The sequence below is a fragment of the Syngnathus typhle genome, linkage group LG20, assembly GCF_033458585.1.
Source record: "Syngnathus typhle isolate RoL2023-S1 ecotype Sweden linkage group LG20, RoL_Styp_1.0, whole genome shotgun sequence".
NCBI classification, from domain to species: Eukaryota; Metazoa; Chordata; class Actinopteri; order Syngnathiformes; family Syngnathidae; genus Syngnathus; species Syngnathus typhle.
This window is the reverse complement of record NC_083757.1, coordinates 4,925,245-4,948,433: the sequence shown is the minus strand read 5'-3', so window position 1 is coordinate 4,948,433 and position 23,189 is coordinate 4,925,245. Positions and strand designations below refer to the sequence as shown.

Below are 23,189 nucleotides of genomic sequence, written 5' to 3'. Positions count from 1 at the left end.
GTTATTTTATGGAGGACACGTTTTGTCCTTGAGACCAGCAGCTATTGCTTCAGTCCACCTAAAGCACCACAAACTATTTACTTGGTGAGAAATGAAATATTTTGGGGCGAATTCAATCTACAATTTGAAGTTTGGTCACATATTGTTCCTAAGTTGGTACCGGAGCAATGTGGTGGTGAGCCGCTCCATTGCGCATCCAGCTGGCACATACGGGTCGTGTTGCCAATGATGCTACGTTGGCCGATGCAGCTGTAGCGGATGACCGATCCGACGGTTCGTCGGTCGCCCGAGATCTGGGCGTAGGGTGGTATGCTCGGGCGCTCACACAACACCACTGTTAGAAATTGAGAAAGTACCGGTTAGCTTGGAAATATTAAATTCAGATCCTAATGGTACTCACAAAGGCACTTTGGGAGGGAGCGGTCCCAGGTACCGTCGCCTTGACAGGAAATAGAACTTGTCCCGAGTAGGTAGTAGCCCGGGTTGCAGCGGTACGTCACGGTGGTCTGGAAGCTGTAGCGATGTGGTCCACTGGGTAAGACTTGCCTAACGCTGTTTTCGACATGACCTGGCTCCGTGCAGTTCACAGCTAAAGTGAGATTGAGATGGAGGTTGACAGCACAAGTTGAACTCTACCAACAACAAAGCAGTCCCTAAACCACAGGTGTCAAACTCGAGGCCCGGGGGCCAGATACGGCCCGCCACATCATTTTATGCGCCCCGCAAAGAAAAATTGTGCATCAAATTTGTGTCATTACGAGAATAGCAAATTGTTTTCACTTTTAATATCTTTTTTTTTTTTTAATATTTGACCAGATTTTACTCGTCTGATTTGAAAACGAGTTATTTGTCAGTTTGTTTTGTAGCTTGTACTGGATATAATATGAGGTGCTCATACTTTTATTTGGGTTGACAGTCATAAAGAAGCTATGACTACAATGCGGATCGTGAAAAAAATGAGTTTGACACCCCTGCCCTAAACAGTTAAGCTTAGATGGGTTAGGTTTAGGGTTAGTCGGGCAGGATATGGTGCAGATCGGCTGATCTTGTCAAATATTTATCAACATTAACTGCCTCGAACCATCGTGAGTTGCCTCCATATTGTTTCGACAGTGTCAACAGTTCTAACATTTGGTCTTTAGTTGAAAATGCAAATTTAAATTAACTATGCAATGATGCCAAACCTCTAAATGGCTTTCTAAAAGACTGTCTACAACCTCCAGAGGAGCCATTATGCCCCACCATGCCCTATTTATTTGCCATATTCTCAATTGAGCTCATTGTATGCTAATAACCTCGCTCATTTCGACACTCCCAACATGCAGCAGAGTTGAATTACCATAAACTTATTTTCCCTTACAGATCTCTGACCTGCATTATTTATAACCATTATAAAGAAACAGTTTGGGAACTTGAGTGTATTCATGTTTGTTTCACTTTATTTCTAAGACCTCACTAACAAAAGTTGATATCTTTTGTCCGACTCACTCACCTCCCGGAAAAGGAAAGCGCAAGGTTCACCGTGTAAACTGAGAAGAAATTAATCATGCCTGTATTTCTTTTTTCCCTTTTCAATCCCAGAGCAAGCACACAGCAGGGAGTCTCCCTATAAAATTCGCCTGCAATGTTCTAATTAATGTGATATATCGAGCTTACAGACCTCCAATCTTCCTATAGCCACGCAAACAGTGAGGATAACAGAAACATCAACCCGACGTGAGATTTAAGAAGACGGCACCATTGAAGATACAAACATTTTGAGATTTACACAATGAGAAATCTTTTTTCACCACAGCCATGTTCATATTGCACTGCAGAGTGGAAAAGTTATGTCGAAAATATTCTTCCTTGCCCGCTGCGGGTATGGAGTTTTCCCATTTTTTCGATCTCCCGCTGAGTGTGATGTAAATCATTTCAAGTTGGACCGGCTTTATGTGGCCTCCACCTACGCGGAAGGATGAAGGCCACAGGCGACTAACAGTCACCAGTTGCACATTCCTCTTGTACAGTAGGAACCTCTTCACCTCCAGAAAAGTATGACCTCACCGATGCTTTCATAAATGTCCCAAAAGATTTTTTACCTTGAGCAAAAGAAATGTATTCATATAATTTTCTCCTTCATATTTTCGAGTAAAAACTCACAAGGGCCCTTTAACGGCTTTGCCATTCAGCTTTCAATTAATACCAACTGTTTCGAAACTACTTCTTTATGCAACACACAACATAATTAAACATTCTCGCCTTTGACAAAATTGAATTATTCAGAAAAAGATGAGACGTGGTTTTCAAAACGAAGCTGTCCTTCAAACAAGTGCAAAAAATGTTCTTGTCGCCTTTGCAATTGTGCCTTTGCTTAAATTTACATGGATCATGCCAATGCAAAATTTTATGAATTTAAAACTTTGTACTCACTTTTACATCGAGGGAGAGGATTACTCCACTGGCTATTGGACTGGCAGGTTGATTTAACAGCTCCCTGAAGAACATATCCGGTATTGCAGACAAAGCGGACGCCATCGTTTAAACTAAACTGGCTTCCTTGCGTCATACCAAAAGTGGGATTACCGGGATGACCGCAAGTTATAGCTGGAAAAAAAAAGAAAGTAAAATGGTCAGTTAGTGTTGAGCTGAAGATACTCAACAGTGCAAGTACTTACGAACACAAACTGGGGTTAGTCCTGACCAGCGATGATCCTGCTCACAGATCCGCACAGAAACCCCGATGAGACGAAATCCAGGGTTACACTGGTACACAACGCTACCTCTGTAATTGTAGTTCTCCCCATTAATTTGCCCGTTCACAATTGGCTCAGGGCTGCCACAGTGGCCAGCTATGGGGGGGAAAAAAATGAAGGCCCATTTTCATTATTTTTTCTAAATTAGCTTCACACATCAGCACTTTGTTAGCGGACTCACCCAGACACTGGACTTGTGTTCCGCTCCAAAGTCCATTGGACATGCACTCCCGAACACGGGAGCCGACTAAAGTGTAACCTGTATTGCAGGAAAAAATTGCAGTGGCTCCATACACAGTCAGCGTTCCTATCTTGTTACCATTTGGTGGAGTCCCCAAGTCACCACAGGAAATTACTGCAAGCAGAAGTACGTTGATGATTTTAGAATGTAACCTAAATATCCTTTAGAGCACAGGTGTCAAAGTCAAAGCCCGTGGGCCAGATACGGCCCGCCACACTATTTTAGGTGGCTCGCGAAGACAAATTGTGCAAAATTGCAAAATTTCAAATTGTTTTAACTTTTAAAAATGAGAAACATTGTTAGCAATTTTTATTACCATTCATTTGATTTATATTTTTAAAATATTTGATTTCAATATTCTATTTTTAAATATTCTAACAGTTTTTATTATTATTTTAAAATTGACAATTTTAATGGCCCTTTGAGGCAAACTATGACTACGATGCGGCCCGCGACAAAAATAAGTTTGACACCCCCTGCTTTAGAGTATGTATGGTTGAAAACACAGCATAGCAACACTTACTATCACAGAAAGGTCGTGGATCTGGGTAGTTCCAAGTGCTATTAGCTTGACACTGAATGACTCTTTGCCCCCTGTAGTAATACCCCGGGTCACATATGAGCACCATGATAGCGTCATATTGGTTCTGGGATCCATAAATTAATCTCCATCGTCCGTGCTCTACCGCGGAGTGGCCGATATCAGGGCACGTCACCGCTAGTTGGAAAAAAACAGGAACTCATCAACAGGATTCACATTGTTTTACTACCTGAATGTTTTACTTACGGACGCATCTGGGAGGGGCCTCGATGGGACTCCATCTTCCGGATTCCTGACAGATCATTGTCGTGGTGACCGGTCCTGCAAGCCGGAATCCGGGATTGCATTGATAAGTCGCTCTGGCTCCTAAAGAGAAGTCCTGACCCTCAATGCTACCGTTCACCGGAAGCACGGGCATTCCGCAGGATGTAACTGGCATGGAAGGAGAGAGCAAAAGATATAAAATATGAGTAAAACTTGCTTGGTGAATCACATTTGCATGTCAGATATTTTGCATCAAAATTAGATTTAGCTTTCTGAGCACCAACATTCCCATCTTTTCCATCTTTCTGAGCAATTTCCAAATCCACTTCATCAGCCCCTACCTTGGCAGAGTGGCACTGGTGCATTCCACTGATAGATCCCTTGGGCGTTGCGGGTGCAGGTGGCGCTGCTCTGGCCAATGAGTCGGAAGCCTTGGTCACATCTGAACCGCAGAGTACTTCCCAGTTTGGTGCCTGTCAGGCTGTGCACGCTGCCATTTACGGGGTTGTTGGGTGGGCTGCAGTAGGCCGCTAGGAGGAATTTCAAACGCGCAATACATAAAATCAAGCAAGAAAGCACACAATACAAATCTGTATACCGATAAGCATGTAATCCAATAACAATGTGAAATGATGCAAGTGCTTGCTGAGGGGGTGATGGATTAATGTGCAAAGACCCTCGGATTTCCTTTGCATCTGCCATCTCTGGATGGTGAAGTATATGAGGATACATATGGATATGAAATTGGGAAGGATGTTCTACTCTGACAGATTTGGATTTTGTCCAAAAGGATTACCGTATTTTCAGGACTATACGGCGCACCTAAAAACCTACAATTTTCTCAAAAGCTGCCTTATAGTCCGGTGCACCTTATATATGGACCAAATTGCTAAATTTAAACTGGCCCGAAGCATTGTGTCATGAAATCAATCATAAGTGGCCCGCTGAAGACTATGAATCATGAATCAAAAAGACTATGTATCATTATGTTGTGATTATAAAGTAATTTGTTGTCTGAAGTTGAAATAAAAAAGATAAAATGGAGAATGATTTGGATTAAAAATCTGACATGATGCATTAATGGTGCACCTTATATAAGGACAAAGTTAAATAATGGCCCATTCATTGAAGGTGTGCCTTATAGTCCGCTGCGCCTTATATTCCGGAAAATACGGTATAAAAATGGGCAAGCAATAATCGAACCACTGCTTTTGTTTGTTTGCCTTATCGGGGGCCGCAATAATCGTACATGATTCAGGTCAGCAAAGAAAACCTCATAGACGTGCTATCTGCACATTACATTGGCCCTCTGTCACTCACCCTGAGTAAGGTCTTGGGATCTAATTTAAATTCTCCACTTCAATCATTGTCAATCTCATGTGCCTGCCTTTCCGTTATCCTGACTCCTCCTCCTCTCCCTTTTGCCTCCGAGAACATATCTTTTCTCATTTCAATCATCCTTGCAGTCAAAGGACTTGGATCGACAGGGGCAGGTGAGAGGATAGGAATAGGTAATGGGGAGGTGTGTGTGTGTGGGGCGGAAGGTGTATGAAGCACAAAAGAGATAAGAGCGGAGATAGTCAGGTGCATTATGAGGCGCCGGTGGCACAAAATGAAAGGTGACATGTTAAGAATGGAAGCCGTGATGGCAAAGTGCTCAAGGAGATATTTGCCTCTTGCTAATGCAATAACTGACGGATTGCTAAAGAGGCGTGTAGGCCAAATCTGCCGGCGCCATCTGTTTCTCCCTCGCCACCACGATACTTTCATGTTGACTATTGCAAATTGCAGGTTCTTGGCAATCAATCTATCCATCTGTCATGGAACCTGCGATGGCAAAGTCAATCATCGGTGAGTAGAAATTGAAAGATGAGGTAAAGGGAGGGTTGGGGGGGTATAGGAATGATAGCACCAACACCCGGATGGGGAGCCGGAGAGCAAAAAATGAAAAAAATGATTAGTCAATCTGGCAGAATAATGTTGATAAAGAGCTGAGGGAGTATTTTAAATGTTTAAAGTCACAATTCATTGCCAGTTATACAGGTGCTATTGAATAGGGCTCAACCTATTTCCAGCCATGCTCGGTGGCCATGGCGACATAGCTGTTGGGCTCTAGTTGGATTCATTAAATGACATATAAACACAACTAACAAATCCAAATCTGACACTTCTTACCCGAGTAGCGTATGCGGAAACCTTTGTGGCTGGTCGTGTGATCGAAGGACCAGTGAAGGTAGACTTTGTTATTGGAACTGGTGATGCTGAGGGGATTGGAGTAGTTTCCACTAAGTGTAATCAGAAGAGGACTCTGTCTTGAAGGACCTAAATTGAGAGACCGATCGACAAATTCAATTTTCTATATTTGACCAATTTCTTTTAACAGTCACATGTTGTACTCTATTTTCATGAGAGCAGGCACAGTTTTTAGTTTCACTAGTAATAAAATAAAAACATACTCCGCGTCTAATTGAAGAGGCGAAAAAGTACGTTCAGTAATTGGTTTGGCGGCCCCAAGGTTAGCAAATGTCCTCTGTTTTTTTTTTTTTTACAAAAAATAAATAAATACAATGCACTAATCAGCAAGTCTTGCGTATACGACCACCATTTACTGCGAGAGGCCTGCCAGGCTTTGCTGACTGCCTTCGTAATTACAAGCAAATGCACAAAGCAGATGTAGAGGAAAGACCATGTGAGTTCATTTGAAGCTTTAATTGCTGACGCTGTCAATTACGTCTGTCAACATTCAAAGTACATATGTCGGTCGAAAAGAATCGGGATCTCACCGTCAAATATTTCAAGCTCATCAAATTGACGGCTGGTCTGGAAATGCTCGATGGTAAACGTGATGTTGTATCCGGGTTCCACTTTGATGACCCATGAACACGACTCAAAATGAGGGAAGCCGGTGCCTGGTGATTGGCTCATGATGACCCCTGTGGATGCTGTCAATACCTCATTCATGGGGCAGGTTACTGATGAGTCAAAACAAGACAAGAGAAAAAAAAAAGATTTAGACACAGGGAACATTCTAATGGATGTTTAGTCATTAGTAGTTTAACCGAATTGATCTTGAAGTACTAAATCGGGTGGATCCATAATACTGTTGGAGGGCGAATCAGTGTTGGCTGAAGTGCTATTGTAATTCGATAATTATTACAAACACAAATTTGTCTACTAGGCAAGTGCAGAAATATCAGTTATTCTTCCTTATTCATGGAAAGCCTTGAGGAAAAATCTAGTCTTTTCTATTTAAACCGATGTCTAGTCAAGGGTGCCTGGAAGCAATATTTGTCGAGACAGGTCACATCAATTTGCTAACTGGTTTCCAAGTCCAGTGGGCTTTTTTTATGGACCCTCTTTGTTACATGTGCTTGCTTTCAAATACACATAAGTATTAAAAGAAAATGCTTTGGTTCAAAAGTGTTTACAAATTATTAAAAATGTTGGCTCTTATCATTCTTGGCGTGCCGACTAAGTGGGATTTATTGCATGAGGAAATCTTACAATGTCAAGTGTGTCGTTGGCTGAATTGCAAATGACTGCCAGTGTCATGGTGCTTTACCTTGAATACTCAATAGCTGCAAATCTCAAACCAGAGAAAGACATGGAGATTATCATAAATTATGCAAATTGCTGATCTATGTATGTTTGAAGTGTTCACCCAGGGATATGTATAAAACATGATGGAAATTCATGTGTACAAAACATTTCCTTCACATTGTCTGTGTCTGTCTGCATGTCTCAAAAGCTCCAAGGGGGGAAAGTGAGGAAGCACAATTACGCCAACTCGCCAACCAATAGGGAGTTTCCAATCCAAGCATGAAAATCTGAATATCGGTCGATATTTATTTACCACTCTGAATAATAGCATTGAGGCAGAAGACATGTACCGTATTTTCTGCAGTATAAGGCGCACCGGAATATAAGGCGCACCGTCAATGAATGGCCCATTTTAAACACGTAAAGCTTACTTAAATGAATTAGTCCTCATCCACGAATACAAATTGCTCCATATATAAAGCGCACTGGATTATAAAGCGTGCTGTAAATTTTGAGAAAATTTGAGGTTTTTAGCTTATAGTGCAGAAAATACGGTAATAAAATTGTAAGAAGAATACAAAAAAAAACATGCAGCACACAGAGATTGATTAAATACAACTCTTATGTAGAATATAAAAAAATACGCATTCATTACACGCTCAGTTAAGGTTTGCTACAAAAAACATGCAGCACACAGAGATTGATTAAATAAAACTCATATGTAGAATATAAAAAATACGCATTCATTACACGCTCAGTTAAGGTTTGCTCTCAGTGACCTCATTCATGCTAAAATTAAAGGATCCCCTTGTCTGCTCCGTTCCGCAAGCAAGCAAACGCTGCAGTTTGTATATTTATAGCCTCAGCACACAATTGCGGAATGAGCTCACACGTCCGGCAATCACGGGTATATTAAGCCTTTTAACCGCTGCGGTATTCTTGTCTCCTCTTTTTTTTTCTAGAATTTAATTATCATATGCAGAAAGGTGATAAGGAGCTGATTGAAGGGAATGGACCACTACATGTGTATTAGCATGAATCAGGACCTAACTGCACAAAGTCATGGACGACAATGATGGATTGAGCAAGGGGCAGCTGTAATCCTTCCTTTGGGATTTAAAGAAAGGGGGCGGGGTTAAAAAAGAATAATCTGTGGAATAAAAAGGGAGCTAAATAGAGGGCAGATTGAATAATGTGCAGTGTTACTCAAAAGCCACTCATGTCTGGCAACGGTTCCCCTGGACTTAATACAAAGAAGAGAAGTGAATGTGTGTCACTGCAGTTAGCTCAATCTCCCTTAAATCGGACAAGAGCCTGCTGATAGATGTCAAAATAACGTAATTTTAAAAAAATAAATGAGCACACGGGAGATTAACAGGTGCGTTACGCAACAAGAGTCGCAAAGTGTGATGCTGGTGAGTCGGCAGGAACTGCAAGAGAGGGATGGCGGGTTGGGTGGGACGGGGGGGGGGGGGCAATGCAGAGGATGAGAGACGATAGCGAGGGGCAAACAGCACTGCAGAACAGGAGGGAAGCTCTGGCATTTCTCTTTAGTGGACCACCGCAGTCATATCATCCATTACTTTGACTAGACACAAGGAGAGCTGGGTTCGTCATATATGTGCGTGAATGTGCAAAGGGTGGGTGGGGGGTTTTGCGCTCATGAGAGCCAGAAGCGATGATTTGATAGGTGCAGCTGCAGCCGGAATGTCCCGTGCATTTCAATGAGCTAAGCATTCCAAGCTCAGTCTCTCCTTGTCCTCTCCTTGGCTCCAAACTCCTTGTCCTGTTCTCAGTCATTCTCGTCAAACTGCTGGCAAAATTTATTTCGCCCAAATCCTGAAAAAAACTTGTCACTCGTCGAGTACTAAAAAAAAAAAAAATGTAATAAATGTGTGTTCATAATATTTTAAAGTGGATGCACCAGTTTCTTCCTACCCTGAGGAAAAGCAATGAGTACAATGGGTATGATAAGGGTGCAACTACAAGGTCCTTTGGGAGGATCATTTTCAGCACGGAGGGAGCGACACGGCAGCAGTCTCACGGGAACCAAGCATCATCTGCGGAGATGAAAGGTTCCACCAAACCGGTATGAAGCTCTCCCACTATGACTGCAGGCTTGCTTCAAAACCCACGGGACTCGGAAATTTAACTCCCGACTGGAAGTGCGTCAATCCATTTTTTTGTGTAGCCTTGATTCTGCCTATTGCTATTTTATTTATTTTTTCCAACTGACTCACCATCACATGACGGTGGAGGTCCTTCAAACTCTAAGTGTGCCCCCAAGCGACAAGTGAGGATGTCATTGCCGCTTAGCTGGTAGCCTGGGATGCATCTGTAGCGCACAATGTCACCTGGACAGACAGAGGTGGAGGACGAATTAATTTGCGGACCATACTTAAAGTGACACTAAAATGATCACTGTGAAAAAGCAAATACCGTGTTTCCGGACTATAAGGCGCACCAGACTATAAGGCATACCTTCAATGCATCATGTCATATTTTAATCCAAATCAAATCATTATCTTTTTTATTTCAACTTTAGACGCAACAAATTACTTTATAATCACAAAATAATGATCTATAGCCTTTTTAATTCATGATTCATAGTCTTCAGCGGGCCACTTATGATTAATTTCATGAGACAATGCTTTGGGCCAGTTTAAATTAAGGAATTTGGAACATATATAAGCCGCACGGGACTATAAAGCGGCTTTTGAGAAAATTTTAGGTTTTTAGGTGCGCCTTATAGTCCGGAAACTACGGTAATCAATAACAATGAACCATTACCTATTTTAAACTCTTTGCTAGCCATCAGGATCTCCGCATTGGGAATGATGGTCGGTGGCAGACAGAACTGCAGCCTATAAGCTTTAGTGGCAAGAAAGAAAAAGAATGAGTCACCATAAAAACAATGTACATTTCATAAAGAGCTCCCTACCTTGATAGTTGATGTGAAACAATCCACCTTTCTCCGTGTTGCTTCGAAAACGGATAAGGACTTGATTTGATGTGCTCCTCGGAGGATCATTGGGCTCTCCATCAGTGAACACACCAAGTTTCCTCGCCGATTCTTGTGGGCCGTCCCTAAAGACAACAAAGCTTTATCAGAGAGTGTGAAATATTACAAGCCACTGCAGGACCGCATCTGAGCATACAATGACTGATCTGAATTGGACTGCGGATACTAACTAGCATCCGATGGGAACGCATTTGGAAACCGTAGCGCGATCTGAGCTGTCCCGAGACGCAAGGATGGCCGATTAAGACAGCTCCCGGAATTATACGGCGACCATTCAGTTTAAAAACCATCTGTCTTTGGCTGTCAGAGTGTGCATGGGAGATTACAAGCAGCTCTGGAAATGCTTGGCTCGGGACCGCTGTGTGACTGCACTCTGGCCAAGTTACCATTACGGGACCCATTTCCTTGGCTCGGTAATTCAGTGGCTTGATACACAGAGGAGGCGAGTTGAAACTGGGGAACATGATAGTCCACATCTTGGCTCTATGGGAGCCTACTGAAAAACATCCATTCAGTCGGGCCATTTATAAAAAAGGAACACAGTAGAAAAATGGTTTTCGACTCATTTTTGCCAGACAACTTGGCAAGAAAAAAAAGCTCAGTTGAGGTCAAATCTACACACTTGGTTGAATGAGCACCTGACGGAAAATTTAGCGAAAGCCATTGTCGTCATATTGCCAGGTTGGCTGGCAATGAAAAGGAAACACGAGGTTTCTAGGGAGTGCAAAATCCCATCTTTGATAATGTCAGCCATGCGGACAGATGATTAAATGACCTTTTGCCCTTCAACACAGCCAAAACAAAACATGTGTTGCCACTGACGTTATTCCCTACCAAACAGTTATGAAATCGTGCGGGCCGTGGACATGAAGTAGGGTGAAGTTGAGCTTGATTCCAAAACCAGGAGCTACGGTGATCAACCAGGAGCAATCGGCAGAGTTGAGGTATTTTTCTGGGTAGCGTGGAGAGAAGATGGTCCCATTGTCCGATGTGATGTTTCCACCACAAGGCACTGAGATATCGAAAAATTAAGAACTTTAATGACCCTGCATACATTCAAATAATTCTCATACTCCTACCTTCACAGCGAGGGAAAGGGTTGTCCCAATTCCGGGTCGTGCCGTGTTCGCAGGTTAGGATGGAATGTCCCACCAGCTGGTATCCGGGTAGACACTCGAAGGAAATGGACTGGCCCACGTTGAAGCCCGCCCCGACGACCACACCGTAGCGGAAAGTCTCTGGATCCGGGCACTCCTGTAGTTCATAAGCTGTCGGCAAGGCAAGGATATTCAAATTTTATTTTTATTCAGGGTTATTGTTTACTTCCAAAGTCTTTCTTCTGTGTTTGGCTTGAGCCGTTTAAAGTCGCTTTGGAGACAAATGTGGAGCAAGGGTTGAGTCTCCAAGAGCCAGGATGTAAATGTGACAGAAATTGATTTCTACGCATCACAGATTCCCCATTGTAAGAGATATCTCATGCAAATGCTGCAAAGAGGGGTATTTGCAAATATAATGTTTGATTTATATGCTAATTTACATCGAATTATGTAAATATGCATTGCTATTTTTCGACTTGCCAACGTTGTTAGAGTCAAACAAACAAAAAAAAAAAGCGATCAACAGTCTGTTCTAAGGTGATTAAAAACCTAAAATGCAGATAGTTACTAAATTAACTTGACAGGGTGAGGGAAGAGAAATTATGACATGGCAGTCTGCCTTTACAAGTCATTACTCATCATTCCCTTTTATGACAATTTTATCATTTTCCAGGCAAATAGCTCAATATATTAAACATTCTTGGGCAAAACTACCTTGAAGTGATTATGAGCTATATCGAGCTCGGCAGTAGAAATGAACACTCAAGACTGAGACCAAGTCGCTTCCGCAATTAGCAAAAATGAATCCTAGTGATTATGTTCATTAAAATATGAAGTGCATATTAAATCAGACAGTTAAAAAAAAAAACTCCAGGGCTCGCCTTTTAAAGTTCTTCAACCTCAAGGACACTTACCTTGGTACTCAAACCTGAACCCCGGCTTGTTCTGAGAATGGTCGCTATGGAAATAAACGGTGGTCTCATGCGAGGTGGTGAGAAGCGAGGAAGGAACATCCTGCCCGCTGAATCGTCCAATGACGGTGCTCGTATCCAGAGGTCCGTTGCGTATTTCCAGGAAATCGTGATTGGCTTCAGTAGAGAAATTGAGGAACTGTAAGTGGGCTCCTGGAAAGAATAGAACACAATTATTTTAACGAGTTTTAGTACATTACGAATACTCTGAGTCATTTTAAAATATTTTAGGGGTCATTGATTCTTACCGTAACCAACCGGCAGGTAGATTCTCCATGTACAGTCACTGTTGCTAGGGTAGTTGCCAGGGAAACCGGGGCTGAGTATCATGCCCTCCAGCTCCTCCCGAATTCCTCCACATTGGGCTGGTGGAAGGCAGAATTATATTAGCATTTATGTTACAATAAATGTGAATTTATTTAACAAAGTTCTTACGCATTGTTGCATGCATTGCATTTTTTTTTTTTTTTTTCAATCTGGATGTCATAGTGGCGCATTCGTCAGCTATTTTGTGAGTGTTTCTTTCATCTTAAGCCACCGGTGGGTACAATTTCCTTGACTTGAATTCCAGGTTGAGGACTCACAATAGTTGGAAATAAAAAGTGATGATGGTATCAAGAAAGATGAAACGAGAGTAGCCCTGAAATAAGATGAAAGGGCGTTAAACTGATGTTAAAAGCATCAGCTGACGAAAGCAGAAAACAGTGAGTGGTGAGGGTGAAGGGAAAAAAAATGAATTGTGAGGAGGAAGAAGAAGAAAATAAATTAGAAAAACAGCCTACTTAAGACAAAGGAGAGTCACCCCGGAGGGAAAAAAATGCGGGCGATATAGAGCTATTTTTCTCTCAGGAATAAATAACATCTCCGATTCGTATGCCGTATGGATGCTTGCAAACGGGAAATGCAGATATATGAATTCCCCAGACTTGAAGCAATCGTTGGCTAAAATGGAATTTGTTTGTCACGGCACTTTCGCATGATTCATTGGATTCATCAGTGATTTCCAACCGGGGCACAATTGTGCGCCTTGAGAGGTCATCACAAACGCCTGGAAATCACCAAATTTTGATTAATTAGGTCAGAATTATTATTAATCAAGGTTATGTTTGTGTTTTTATAATATTTGTGACTGATTGTGAGAGGCGGAATAATTAATCAAGGGTTAGTCAAATGACAGGTCATTGTGATTTTAGTATTCATACATTTTGCTTGGTGTTATGCCTCGGGACTTTTTTCTCCACTGAAATGGATTAACACTGGATTAAATAACCTCAACTGCCCTGTTGTTTTATCTTTTGGGCTAACAAGAATATCAACATTTTCATTTGCACTACCCTGAGGGATAAGCATAAGACGAAAGTTGAATTTGAAGTGACAACGTAAAGCTGCAGCCAAGATCACAAGCCTTGAAAATGTTATTTCGGCCTTGTAGCGCTTTAAATAACGATCTGGAGAGCAAAAGGGAGAGTGTGATCCCTGAGGAAAACTTGTCAGTCCAAAGAAAAAGGCTAAAAGGACTCAATGTGGATGCAAATAGGAATTCTTACCTATGCATAGAGGCGGAGGATAGTTCCATCTTCGGACGGTTCCAGGCATACAGGTGATGTGTGAATTCCCCTTGAAGGTAGGCAGGCCATATGTAGCGGAGAAAATACAAGCGGCCGGCCGTGAATTAATTCGCACTCACTCACATCTGCTCCTCTAATTGTGTGAAGCAGCTGCCCGTTGTCTCCAAATGACTTCACGTAGCGACTAAATGACTAAATTCATCTGAAGTGACAAAAGATCGATGCAAGGGGGTAACTGCAACCGTATTAAAACAAAAGAATGATTGGGAAGGTGCTGATAGTTTGCATTTTCTCGTATTATACCTTATACCGTAATGTGGATTTTGGGGAAATTTATGGGTTTTAAGTGTGATTAGTGATTTTACCTGCAGCGTGTATCCGGGTTCACACTGAAAAGACACCACGTTGTTCATTTGAAGACGCTCCCCGATTTTATTAGCGTTCATCGGAATGATCGGTTCAGGGCAGTTGGTCAGTGACACGGCTGAAGGGATGAAAGATTAAAAAAAATGATGTCAGCGTTAATAAAATGTTACATTCTTGTCGATATTTTTAACTTACTTTTGTATTCTAGACGGAATCCGGCAGCAGAGACGCTGATATCGGAGAAAAAATGGAGGTATAGCTGGTTGGAAGTGCTGTTGAGGAGCGCTGGAACTGTCGTGCCTTGGGGAGAAAATAAATTACACGTATTTAGGGATCTTATCTCTTAGGTTGACCATGATTAAGTGCTTGAGTTAATTACAAAAAAAATAGGAAAATAATGTGTCGCATATGACGATCAACACAAAATTGATGACCCGTGCAATAAACAGAAAAAAAAAACATGGCTACAAGTCAATGCAAGTCATACCTGAGAAACTTCCAAGCAAGGTGTCAGTGTTGTCTCCTCCATCAAACACCTCCAATGAGTCCCAGTTCTGTTCTGTGACAAAACTGATGACCTGGATCTGAAAAAAGTAGAGTTGAAATACATGAGTTTTGTCTTTTTAAAAAGTTATTTATTTATTTTTTAAATACGTTAAGGAAATTCAACCAGTCCAGCAAATTTTTTTCTCTTTAGAAAAATCAAATATTTTACGAGTGGATTATAATCATAAAACTACATCTTGTTAGTTTCAATGTTTGTTTTGTTTGACAAACCTTAAGTAGCATAGACACACTTTCTAAACGTCTGACTCAATACATGACTCTTGCATCAGCCCTATTGTGTTGTGCGGATACACAAATGAAAACGTGCTTTTTTGTGTTTCTCCGTAAGACGTGAAAAACGTGACTGAGACAATGGAAACGGGACAATGACTCGGGAACAGAAGAGAGGATTACATGAGATAGAATAGCAAACCCAATAAATTGGCACATCGCCTTTTCAAAGCAGAAACGGAGGCCTGTGGATGGAAAGGAACTACACACACAAACACACAACTGACGTGTGTACTACATTGATATTAAGGCTGTTGTGTCATATTTCTGACCCACAGATATTCAGGTGGGGTGACGGGAGCTAATGGCTAAGGGACAGCACTGAGGTCATTAGCTCCAGCAGCTAAACTGTATGGCACGAAACCTTCCATCTGGCAAAACCCCAGCGGACGATGCGACAAACTCCGGCAAAGACGACTAAGTGAGGAGAAACGTGAAGATACATTTATCACAGGTGTGTTCTAATCCAATTCGATACGACTATTTGCAAAATCAGCCTGTTTCGAGCTCCTTTGCAAATAGAACTGCAATTGGAATTGTGTTAATTAGTGCTTAGTCAGCTAATTACATATAACCGTGCTTGTGCTGTTTTCTGGCCATTTACTGAAATTTTGTAAAACCAATTCCAAATCTTATCCACATTTATTTCCTCTTCCTGAAGGTTAAGGATTTTTTTATTTTTGCAATCTTTTCTTCTTTTCATGACCCTTAGCTCCGAATAAAAATAGAAATCAAACCTGGATTCCTGATCCCTCAGGAACGGTAATCTTCCAGACACAGTTGAGGCTGTTGAGGTAAGGCTCTGGAAACCCGGGTGATAAAATAGTCCCAGTACGATGGGTAAGATTAGCTCCACATGGAACTGCAGAAGAAAGCAGAAGAGAGCTCTACTTTTGGAAATCAAGGTGCTTTTCAAATCTTATTCAAATTCAGTTTGACACACAGTGCACCTTATTTTATGGCACATGGTGGATTTTTAAGTACCGTATTTTCCGGACTATAAGGCGCACCGAACTATAAGGTGCACCTTCAATGAATGGCCCATTTTAAAACGTTGCCCTTATATAAGGCGCACCGGACTATAAGGCGCACCATTAATGCATCGTGTCAGATTTTTAATCCAAGTCAAATCATTCTCCATTTTATCTTTTTTATTTCGACTTCAGACGCAATAAATTACTTTATGATCACAAAATAATGATCCATAGACTTTTTGATTCATGATTCACAGTCTTCAGCGGGCCACTTAGGATTGATTTCATGACACAATGCTTCGGGCCAGTTTAAATTTAGGAATTTGGTCCACATATAAGGCGCACCGGACTATAAGGCGCATGGTCGGCTTTTGAGAAGATTTTAGGTTTTTAGGTGCGCCTCATAGTCCGGAAAATACGGTACATTAAAAAATATTATAATCCAAAAAATGCACAACTGTGAATATCTAATTTTAAGTGATACTTGCAGAATCACACTGTTTCACTAAAGTGAAAAAAAAACAGTCATCAAACAAACATCTGGTCAGGGCATCTGTTACAGCTTCCTGTTTGTGTGTGTTTGTGGGATGCCGTGTTTTTGAGCATGTGGACTCCTCCATATTTTTTTTTCTGATGAGGTTTACTTCTAAACAGCCTGCCTGCATGCTGGATGGATTGATATTGGATTTACAGGGAATGGTTGTGTGTGTACAAGATCCATGTCCTACCTATGCAGCTAGGGATGGAGCTGTTCCACTGTGCCAGCGCGTTGGGCACTGTCAAACATTCAATGGCGGCCGATCCCTCGAGCACATAACCTGGGCTGCATTCAAAGCGAATCACAGCGCCAACGGCAAAATTATTGCCCATCCGTCTGCCATTCCGGGGCTCGGGGACCGAGCTGCACTGGGTTGCGCTGGTCCGCGGCACGGCTTTGTCGAGCAAAAGAAGGCACATTAAAGATTCCCGGTGTCATTTGAAAGAAAGAATATTTCATATACACTCGCTCACCTTGGTAGGCCAGGTGGAATCCCCTCGAGCTGGATTGACCTTTCGAGGTGAAGCGTATCAGGATTTGGTTGGACGTCGCCAACGGCAAAGACTCGCCTAAGATAGGGAGTGAACCAAAAAAAAAAAAACAATTTGCAATGTTATAAACTAAGTGTCCTCGGTGCATACTGTATATGCGTGAGTGCTGCACATTCTCATCTCTCCCGGTTTCACTCGGTTGAGTGTGAAATACAGAATGCAATTCAGGCTCGGCTTTATCACCGATACCGTGCAAGGCTTTGGGCCATGTCGACATTATTTAAAGGACATTGGACACATTCAGGAGAGCTTTGAATGTCAGCACCTGAGCCATGGCTCACTAGAAGACCAAAATCGAGAGTGAACTAGAATGCGCTCAATCAATTGTCATCAAGTTAAGAGCAGAAATGTAACAATGATTCAAAAGTGTTACAATTTGACAATTTTTTCCGCCCGACCCGCATCTTAATTACCATATTTTCCGGACTATCCGCACCTTAAAACCTAAAATTATCTCAAAAGCCGACAGTACGCCTTATAGTCCGATGTGCCTTATATATGGACCAAATTCCTAAATTTAAACTGGCCCAAAGCATTGCGTCATTAAATCAATCATAAGTGGCCCGCTGAAGACTATGAATCATGAATCAAAAAGACTAGGGATCATTATTTTGTGATTATAAAGTAATTTGTTGCGTCTGAAGTTGAACTAAAAAAGATAAAATGGAGAATGATTTGGATTAAAAATTTGACATGATGCATTAATGGTGCGCCTTATAGTCCGGTGCGCTTTGTATAAGGCCAACATTTTAAAATGGACCATTCATTAAAGGTGTGCCTTATAGTCCGGTGCGCCTTATAGTCCGGAAAATACGGTAAATCCCTGTGATGTTTCTCACAGAGATGCAAGAACATGCTATCATGCTGGAGTATCAGTGCCTCTCAGTCTTTGTTGCTCAAGCTGCCGACTCCCTCTCAACGGAGGATCTCATTACACCGTGTCTGCTTGCTGTCACACTGTAGTGGGGAGGCAGACATGCTTAACCCCCTGAGGAAACATCACGCTATGTGTGTGTCTGTGTATCTCCGAAAACCCATGCCTGTCATTGTAGTCTGTGTTTAATATATATGTTCCTGTATATCAGTTGCATCATAAGAGAACTCCAGCCGCATATATTCTCGAGTGTCATGACGGCTCGGGTGCCACAGTTGAGACCCCAGGGGCATGCTGGGTACTTAATTGCAAAAATGCTGTCATGATTTACACGTTACCTGTGTGCGCTCCAGACAAGGAGCTAAGAACACGAGAAGAATGCGTCGACCCATCGAAAACCTCCACGACATCGTTCAAGGCTGTCTGGAAGAATGCAAACTGGCTGAAGACCACTAGAGAAAAATATACAGATGGCGGAATTAGAAATATGTATACTTTAAATACACACTAGTTTGGTGTGACCAAAGGGAATATTAAAAAGGCTCGGTTGAGTGGTTTGTCAGCAGATTAAAGGTTTTCTGACAATGACAGCGAATATATCGATGTAACGTCGCCTTCATCCTTTATACCTGTTGGAACATATTTAACCTCGCAGATTTAATCTGTCTCGGCTTTACAAGAAAAAAAAAAGGATATAGGAAACTGCAGGAGAGAATGAAAGGGCGCCAGAGGTCAGTGCCTTTCATCAATCGCCGGATCGGAATAATCGTGCTTCAGCAGACCCCATTAAATGATCGTCAATGGGTTAAATCAAATCATCTCTGACTACATTTTTTAAAAATCCCCCAATGAATAGCAGTGATAATTATTCTTAGGTCTTGGAATCATTTCCTAGGAAGAAGGCAATGCTGAAGTGAGTGGCAAGTGCCACAATACGATAAAAATGATCTTACCATACTCTTGAGGAACAACCACCGAGTAAAGACATATCCTTGCACTGCTGTAGTTGCCAGGGTAACCAGGAGACAGGACCACTCCTTCCAAACCAGAATACTGTCCACCACAAAGTGCTAAAGGCAAAATAATTTCATAAAGATCAACAATAATGAAATGGTAAGCAGAGAATAAAAGAGAATTTGTAACGTTTGATTAATTTCCTCTCTGCTTGCCTATCATGAATGACTTTTTCTTATCTGATTTGGCTTTAAGTGTAAAAATTGCCAGAGTGAAAAAGACATCGTCTTAAGTGAATGTTTACATGAGATAAATCTATACGAATTAGTAAGGAGTGTGTGCGTGTGTGTGCCACGGACTGTCTCCAGATGTCAGTGTTTACCAGTGCAGATGGGTTTGGGTTCATTCCAGCTTGGCTTGCCATCTGGTCCCATGATGCATGTGAGGGTTTGTTCTCCCTCTAGCGTGTAGCCACTGTCGCAGCGGTAGTTTACGACGGAGCCCAGCTTGAGTTCGGTTCCCACCCGCGACCCGTTGCGTACCGCACCCGGCTCGAAGCAAGACTCCCTCGGGTTCTCTGTGTAGAACACGGTGAAAAATCAGCCATGCTGAACACATAGGGTAAATGGAAAAGATTGGACTTATTCCTTTTTTTTTTAGCCCCTACACATGTTCCCTTTCTTCTGTTGCTTTTCCATTTTTCTATCTCAGCGGCTGTCTTCTGGCCTTTGACAAAACCGTCTCCTCTATTACTGCTGAAGGTATGTGTATGCCTTTGGAGATAGACAGTAAGCTGATTGAAAATGGCACTGGTCAGGGCCAAGGTCTGCTGAGTCACACAACAGCTTCTCTCCCGCACAGCTTTGTTGTGCATTTGATTCGAGAAGACAATATCCACAAACATTCCCAACAATGTCACCACTTATAAGGGTGTGAAAAAGACTTACTGCTCAATCTGTTCTCAGGTGAAGGAGATCCAAGTGAGAAGCCAGAAGTCAGTTCTGCATAATTAGGTTTACTTCCATATCTGACTAATACATCTCAGGAAATTATGCCTGAGGCCCTGGCATGGGTTGTCTCCATCTTAGCAGGGCTTCTCTAGCAATTTCCTCTTATTCCACCACCACCTGCCATGGACTACGATGTTTCGATTCATTAAATCAATATAGAATCCACCGAGCATTATCTCAACCATATACCGTATTTTCTGCACTATAAGGTGCACCTGTAAACCTCCAATTCTCTCAAAAGCCAACAGTGCGCCTTATAATCAGGTGCGCCTTATATATGGACCAATACTGAGCCACTACAGCAGGCGTGTCCAAAGTGCGGCCCGCAGGACAAAATGCAAAATGCAAAAATGTATATATCTTTTATATGAATAAAGTTTTAAAATGGGCCATTCATTGAAGTTGCGCCCTATAATCCGGTGGACTTTATATATGGACAAAGTTTTAAAATGGGCCATTCATTGAAGGTGCGCCTTATAATCCGGTGCGCTTTATAGTGCGGAAAATACGGTATTAACGTGTAATCTTCAGATTGTCCCTAAAGTAAATGCCATGATTGATTCTGATTATACTTGTAAATCTAAGAGTTGTAGTTGCGTACTAACTCAAGCAAACATTTTTCTGAGACATGCAAGAAATAAATGGATGAGATCTTGTCTTACAACCAACAGAACAAAATATATTTTTTGTGATGTGATGCGAGGTGAAATGAGAATGAGCCCAAGAGTGAAGGACGCCAATGGATGAGACAAGCGCCAGGAGTGAAGATGCTTGTTTGGTGTATGTCTGTTGATGTCAGTGTGCGTTATTCCCATGTCATCCAAACACGGAAGCATTTTTCCTACGTAGATTTCCCCGGAGTGCCCCATCGGAAAAAAAAAAAAAAAAGCTTGATAAACAGAATGACAGCACCTCAGGCAGATTTTGCAATTTTTAACGACCAAACACTAACTGCTTGTTAGCTTGCTAGCTCTCCAAATACCCCGACCTGACCTTTTCTGTTTGCTTAAAACTAGGAAGCTAATTCATAACTTATATTCTTATGCTTTCCTACTGTGGATTTTTTTATGGGTTTCATACTGGGTCCACCTGCCTGACCAGATTGTCCGTGACTCACTGTGTCACCTGATCCGAAAGAGGATATTCTTGTGTGCTCCGTTAGAGGAAAAACAAATAACAAAAAAAAAGAGCTTAAGCACTACCCGCAGCCACCTTTTTGTCTTCTCAATCCATCGATTTAGTCAGCCTCCAAGGTAGGTAATGATCAATAATTCCTTCCGAGGAATCCCACTCACTCCACTCAACAGACCAAAAAGGAAGTGAGAAGAAACAATGTACACAAAGTGCAAACCTGTGTACTGAAGCACAAATCCATTGCTGCTGAGGGAGGCATCGCTGCGGAAGGCCAAGAAAAGCATGTTGGAGCTGCTCTCGATTCGCTCGGGAACATCCGTGCCATAAAAGCTTCCCAGCAAAGGGCTGAGGGAATCAGGCCCATCGTAGATATGCAGGAAGTCATAACTGGGCTCCAAACTGAATCTGTTAGAAGGAAAGAATATTATGATCATGTGGTTTAAAGTATCTCAATCTAGACAGTCAATTAATCTTACTGGTTGAAGCTGAGGGCGATGACATAGTCCTCCGTGACCGTAACAGTCCAGTCGCACTCCCTCCCATGAGGGTACGGTTCCGGATAATCCGGGGAAAGGATGAGCCCGCTTGGACCACTCAGGTTGCCTCCGCATGGAGCTTTGAAGAAATTCAAACAATTAGGTCAAACACAAATCACACTTTACTGAAGAAATATTAGATTTCTTTTTCTCCTAGGACAATCCCGAAACATTTATAGCTAATGTGAGGGTCTGTAACTTGCTAATCATACTCCTTCGCCATTATGATCCACAGGTCACTTTTCATGCTTGAAGAGCTTAATACCGTTACAAGTCGGAGGGTCTGGTTGCCAGAAATAGCGGCCACTGATTTCAGTGCAGATGATTCTGTTGGCACCCTTCAGGATATAGCCGGGGTCACACTGGAAAACCACATGGTCTCCTGGTTCCCTACTGTCACCGTTGCGGGTTCCATTAGTCGGCATGCCCGGGTCATTGCATGAAGTAGCGGTAGAAACTGAAGAAGTAAAAAGGAACCCCGGTGAGATGAAAGCATCATTGCTATAAAAATGTTAACCAGTAGGGAGTCTGATCCAAATCCTCCTCTTTCATCATCACCATGAATGTCACGATCCTCACCAGAGAACTGCAGAGCAAAGCCTTGTTTGCTAGTGAAGAAGTCTGTGGTGAATTGCAGACTGATGGTATTAAAAGTGCTATGAGCATCTGGCGGTAATGCCGAGCCGCTCAACTCCCTCAGCAGAACCCCTCCGTCCTGGGGCCCATCCCAGATCCGAAGCACGTCGTGGATCTCTTCGGTGTGGAAAACCAAGAAATGGAGACTAGCGGAAGAAAAAGACACATCAAGATGAATCACAGCATAAAAAAAGTGGTTTAAAATAACTTTTAAAAGAGAATGGCAGGAATCAAACAGAGGGACAAATGTGATTTTTAAATATAATCACAGACACCAGACACGAAGCACTCAGTGGATGTTTTGCAGTGTCAGTCAAGAAGCTACTTCAGTCGCAGCATTTAATTTTCAGCCTCGACATAAGAACGATGTTGTTGTCAAAATATGGACTCTTCACTTTCACCAAAGACGGCTATCAGTGCCAACAAGATATGAACGTATTACAAAAGTAGGCCAATCACAGCGCGGTGGATTTTCAATTGCTTGCAGTCTTGAACATTTGCGAGAAAATATTTCACGCAAACTGCCTGTCGATACTTTGTGTTCACATTTACTTAAGAATAAAACTTAGATCTTTTTTTTTTATCTATACAGCATGTCAGTCTTGATAACAATCCCAACTGTGCTGACTCGATCCCTTTCAAAATAAATCAATAAACATAAAATAAAATAAAAGGAGCTGTCCTGGGATAAGATGAGGAGGTGCAGGCAAATTATGTTGAGCTTGGCTGGTAGATGTAAATGAAATGCCAGTCAAGATGACACAACGTTCCCTCAACAGCTCCAATGCGGCATCTTGCTT

The 23,189-nt window shown here is 42.1% G+C and overlaps 1 protein-coding gene across 1 annotated transcript in view; it reads right to left on the bottom strand.

Annotated features, from left to right (window-relative positions):
* Positions 1–23,189, bottom strand: part of csmd2 (CUB and Sushi multiple domains 2) — an 81,795-nt gene that overhangs the window by 8,784 nt on the left and 49,822 nt on the right. The window contains exons 27-57 of the mRNA XM_061266718.1: positions 22,333–22,535; positions 22,019–22,210; positions 21,694–21,832; positions 21,435–21,622; positions 19,456–19,650; positions 19,073–19,189; positions 18,458–18,571; positions 17,168–17,263; positions 16,885–17,088; positions 15,920–16,044; positions 14,833–14,929; positions 14,541–14,645; positions 14,345–14,463; positions 13,959–14,028; positions 12,660–12,776; positions 12,355–12,564; positions 11,423–11,611; positions 11,178–11,355; positions 10,263–10,408; positions 10,112–10,192; positions 9,562–9,675; positions 6,565–6,753; positions 5,957–6,103; positions 4,123–4,311; positions 3,764–3,949; positions 3,500–3,694; positions 2,917–3,090; positions 2,658–2,831; positions 2,413–2,586; positions 401–589; positions 161–334 (exon numbers count right to left, since the gene is read on the bottom strand). Of these exons, the coding sequence (XP_061122702.1) occupies positions 161–334; positions 401–589; positions 2,413–2,586; positions 2,658–2,831; positions 2,917–3,090; positions 3,500–3,694; positions 3,764–3,949; positions 4,123–4,311; positions 5,957–6,103; positions 6,565–6,753; positions 9,562–9,675; positions 10,112–10,192; positions 10,263–10,408; positions 11,178–11,355; positions 11,423–11,611; positions 12,355–12,564; positions 12,660–12,776; positions 13,959–14,028; positions 14,345–14,463; positions 14,541–14,645; positions 14,833–14,929; positions 15,920–16,044; positions 16,885–17,088; positions 17,168–17,263; positions 18,458–18,571; positions 19,073–19,189; positions 19,456–19,650; positions 21,435–21,622; positions 21,694–21,832; positions 22,019–22,210; positions 22,333–22,535 (4,790 nt within the window). The remainder of the gene's footprint in view (positions 1–160; positions 335–400; positions 590–2,412; positions 2,587–2,657; positions 2,832–2,916; positions 3,091–3,499; positions 3,695–3,763; positions 3,950–4,122; positions 4,312–5,956; positions 6,104–6,564; positions 6,754–9,561; positions 9,676–10,111; positions 10,193–10,262; positions 10,409–11,177; positions 11,356–11,422; positions 11,612–12,354; positions 12,565–12,659; positions 12,777–13,958; positions 14,029–14,344; positions 14,464–14,540; positions 14,646–14,832; positions 14,930–15,919; positions 16,045–16,884; positions 17,089–17,167; positions 17,264–18,457; positions 18,572–19,072; positions 19,190–19,455; positions 19,651–21,434; positions 21,623–21,693; positions 21,833–22,018; positions 22,211–22,332; positions 22,536–23,189) is intronic.